The sequence below is a fragment of the Triticum dicoccoides genome, chromosome 4B (genome assembly GCF_002162155.2).
Source record: "Triticum dicoccoides isolate Atlit2015 ecotype Zavitan chromosome 4B, WEW_v2.0, whole genome shotgun sequence".
Lineage (NCBI taxonomy): Eukaryota > Viridiplantae > Streptophyta > Magnoliopsida > Poales > Poaceae > Triticum > Triticum dicoccoides.
The window spans coordinates 180,755,418-180,758,703 of record NC_041387.1 but is presented as its reverse complement, the minus strand read 5'-3'; the positions used below and the strand labels follow the sequence as shown (position 1 = coordinate 180,758,703).

Below are 3,286 nucleotides of genomic sequence, written 5' to 3'. Positions count from 1 at the left end.
TAGGTGAGGGTGGGGTAGATGCTTTGTGATTTGTGAATGCCACGTGTCATCCATTAGGATGTGTCTCACCTACTAACCCGTGAGACCTGATCTCATATAATTCTTTTCCCTCCTAATTCCTACGTTTTGATTTTCGATTTCCTCCAAAAGGAATGAACCCTACAAGTTTTCGAGTTGCAAATAAGACTTACCTGCTATACAAATCAAACACTGATTGATACTACTAGTTTTGCAATTAAATCAAAGAATTTCTTAAATGTCTCTCTCTGGGCTAATAAGCTAAGCTAAAAGTTGCATCATTTTCTTTCTTCTCCTGGTTTTCTCCGGTTGCTCTGCTCTGCCTACTCATTGCTCGCAGAAGCCACGTGAGCTTCGTCGCCGAGTCCCTCCTGTCCAGGCCGGATCTGCTCGAGCTGCCGCAGCACCTCCCGTGCCTCGGGCCGGGCCGACGGCGACGGGTCGACGCACTGCAGCGCTAGCTTGAGCGTGTCCATGAGCTCGTCCCCGTCCGGCCCGGTGGTCGCGTCCCGCATCAGCTCGACGTCGAACACCTCGCTCGTCCATTCTTCCTTCACAATGGAGCTCACCCACTGCGGCAGGTCCATGCCGTTGGTCGTGTCGGCGGGCGACCTGCCGGTGAGGAGCTCGAGGATGATGACGCCGAGGCTGTAGATGTCGGTCTTGGCGTTCGCCTTCTTGAGCTTGGACAGCTCCGGCGCGCGGTAGCCCAGGGCGCCCGCGGCGGCGAGTACATTGGAGTTGGCGGCGGCCGTCATGAGGCGGGACAGCCCGATGTCGGCGATCTTGGGGCTGGACCCGTCGTCGAGAAGGACATTGCTGGCGGTGAGGTTGCCGTGGACGATGGTCGCGTCGTCGTGGAGGTAGGCCAGGCCGCGTGCCGTGCCCTTGGCGATCGTCATCCGCGTAGCCCACTCCACCGGCGTGTTCGGCGCGCGAGCTACAGTCGAATCAAACCAATGTCAGAGCCCACGATTGCAGAGTTGAATTCAGCTCAAAGGATGAAGGATCTCATCTTACCGTGCAAGAAGGCGGAGAGGCTGCCATTGGGCATGTAGTCGAAGACGAGAAGCTTCTCCCCCTTGGGGCCGAGGTAGTATGCCCTGAGAGGCAGCAGGTTGGGATGCCGGATCTTGCCGAGCGCCGCCGCCTCGGCCTCGAACTCCTTGTGGCCCTTGGTGATCTTCTCCCTCAGCCGCTTCACGGCTACCAGGCTGCCGTCCTCCAGCGTCGCCTTGTACACCGTCCCGTACGTGCTCTTCCCCATAATCTCCGCCGTCGCGCACAGCAGATCGTCGGCGGTGAACGCCAGCGGCCCGTCGAAATGCACCAGCTTGCCGCCCACGTCGCCGCCGGATTCTGCCTCCGACGTTCCCGGCTTCTCGCCTCTGCCGGCCGCCGCTGCGGCGGCACCGGCACCGGCTTCCTTGCTCGACGTCTGCTTCCCGCTCCGTGCTCCAGTGCTGCCGCTCGACCTCTTCTTCCTTATTAAACAACAGAGCAGAAGACAGCAGAGGGACAGCAAGATGAGGATGCCGAGCACGATCCCCCCTATGATCAGTATGAGCTCCTTCTTTGTACGGCCGCCGCGGGGTCCGGTGGGCTCTTGTCCTGGTGATGCCGGCGCGGGGGACGGCGATACCGGGCAGGGCGCCGAAGAAGCAGAGTAGCCGCAGAGCAGGATGTTTCCTGCGAAGGATGGGGGCCCAAACTTCTGTAGGAGCGAGGCCGGCACGGCGCCGGAGAGGTTGTTGTAGGAGACGTTGAAGGACTGGAGGGTGGTGGTGAGGTTGGCCAGGCTCTCCGGGATCTCTCCAGCGAGCGCGTTTCCGGAGAGGTCGAGCGCCTTGAGGTCGTGAAGCGAGCCGAGGTTGTCGGGAATGGAGCCGTTGAGGCTGTTGCCGGAGAGGTTGAGGTCCTGCAGCTTGGTGAGCCCCGCGAGCGACTCCGGCACTGGCCCGTCGAGCGTGTTGTGCGCGAGGCTGAGAAAGACGAGCTGGTAGGTCCCGGTGATGGCTTCTAATTTCCGCTCGTCGGAGGAGGCCGACGACGGCGCCTTGGAGCCGCCCGCGAAGGCATCCGGGATGCGGCCGGAGAGCTTGTTGTAGGACAGGTCGAGGAAGAGGAGGGACTGTGAGGCCGCGACCTCGGCCGGGATCTCGCCGGAGATGGAGTTGCGGCTGAGGTTGAGGCGGATGAGCTTGGTGGAGTTGGCGAGCGATGCCGGGAGGACGCCGGTGAGGCGGTTGTTGCTGGCGTCCAGGGACTGCAGCGCGACGCAGCGGCCGATCTCCGGCGGGACGGCGCCGGAGAAGCGGTTGTTGAACAGGTAGAGGCCGCGGAGGTCGGGGAGGAAGCCGAGGGCGGCGGGGATGGCGCCGGCGATGGCGTTGTCGTGGATGCTGAGGCGGCGGAGCCCCGTGAGCTGGCCGATGCGGTCGGAGAGGCGGCCGCCGAGGCCGCGCCAGGGGAGCGTGATGGCGACGACGCTGCCGTTGACGCACTTGATGCCGGTCCAGTGGCCGGAGCAGGCGCCGATGCCGGTGTCGTTCCAGGAGCGGAGGAAGCCGTAGGGGTCGGCGAGGTCGTGCTTGATGGCCTGCAGGCCCTGGTAGTCGGCCTGGCTGATGATGACGCCGTCGCCCGCCGCGTGGACGTGGGCGGCGCTGGCCGCCGATAGGAGGGTGCCCCAGCAGCAATGCAGGACGAGGAGGAGGAGTAGCCCGCGCCGAGCAGCCCGGGCCAGCGGCGGCGGCGGCGGCATGTCTGTCGGCCGAATTGCTCACCAGAATATACTGAATCAGGAGGAGCCTAGGTGTGGATGGAATGGATTCGAGGAGGAGGAAGGAGAAGCTGCGAGTGGCGAGCGAGGAGGGAGTGGCGAGCGAGAGTGTGGATTGTGAAGGAAAGGGCATTGGAGTACGGGAGGCAACGGCTAGTAAGACAGAGCAGAGAGGGGAGGCACGAGTCTCGTCCTCGCGAGTCGCAACGGCTAGTTCTGTTGGTTTCGATCTCGACTCTCGAGGCGAGCAACGGGTCTCTGCGGCGTGGGACCGGTTGGACTCGGTCAGGCGTGCTCGCGGGAATCCCGTGTGAGTCTGCCTCGGCCACAGAGGCAGAGACAGGCTCCAGCCTCCAGTTGTTTGGTCACTCGGACCCACAAACGACACAAGTCGCACGCACCTCTGTTTGCTTCTGAGTGACCATGTGCATCGCAATGGAACGCCACCCGGCGAGCTGTTGAGTCGAGTGGGCTCACTCAAAAGCT

The 3,286-nt window shown here is 62.8% G+C and overlaps 1 protein-coding gene across 1 annotated transcript; it reads right to left on the bottom strand.

Moving 5' to 3' along the window:
- Positions 1–120: 120 nt before the first annotated feature.
- Positions 121–2,957, bottom strand: LOC119295671 (probable leucine-rich repeat receptor-like protein kinase IMK3). Its single transcript, XM_037574113.1, has 2 exons — positions 1,039–2,957; positions 121–958 (listed from the first exon to the last, which is right to left on the bottom strand). The coding sequence occupies exons 1-2, from the start codon at positions 2,780–2,782 to the stop codon at positions 342–344; spliced, it is 2,361 nt and encodes a 786-aa protein (XP_037430010.1). The 5' UTR covers positions 2,783–2,957; the 3' UTR covers positions 121–341.
- Positions 2,958–3,286: the final 329 nt, after the last annotated feature.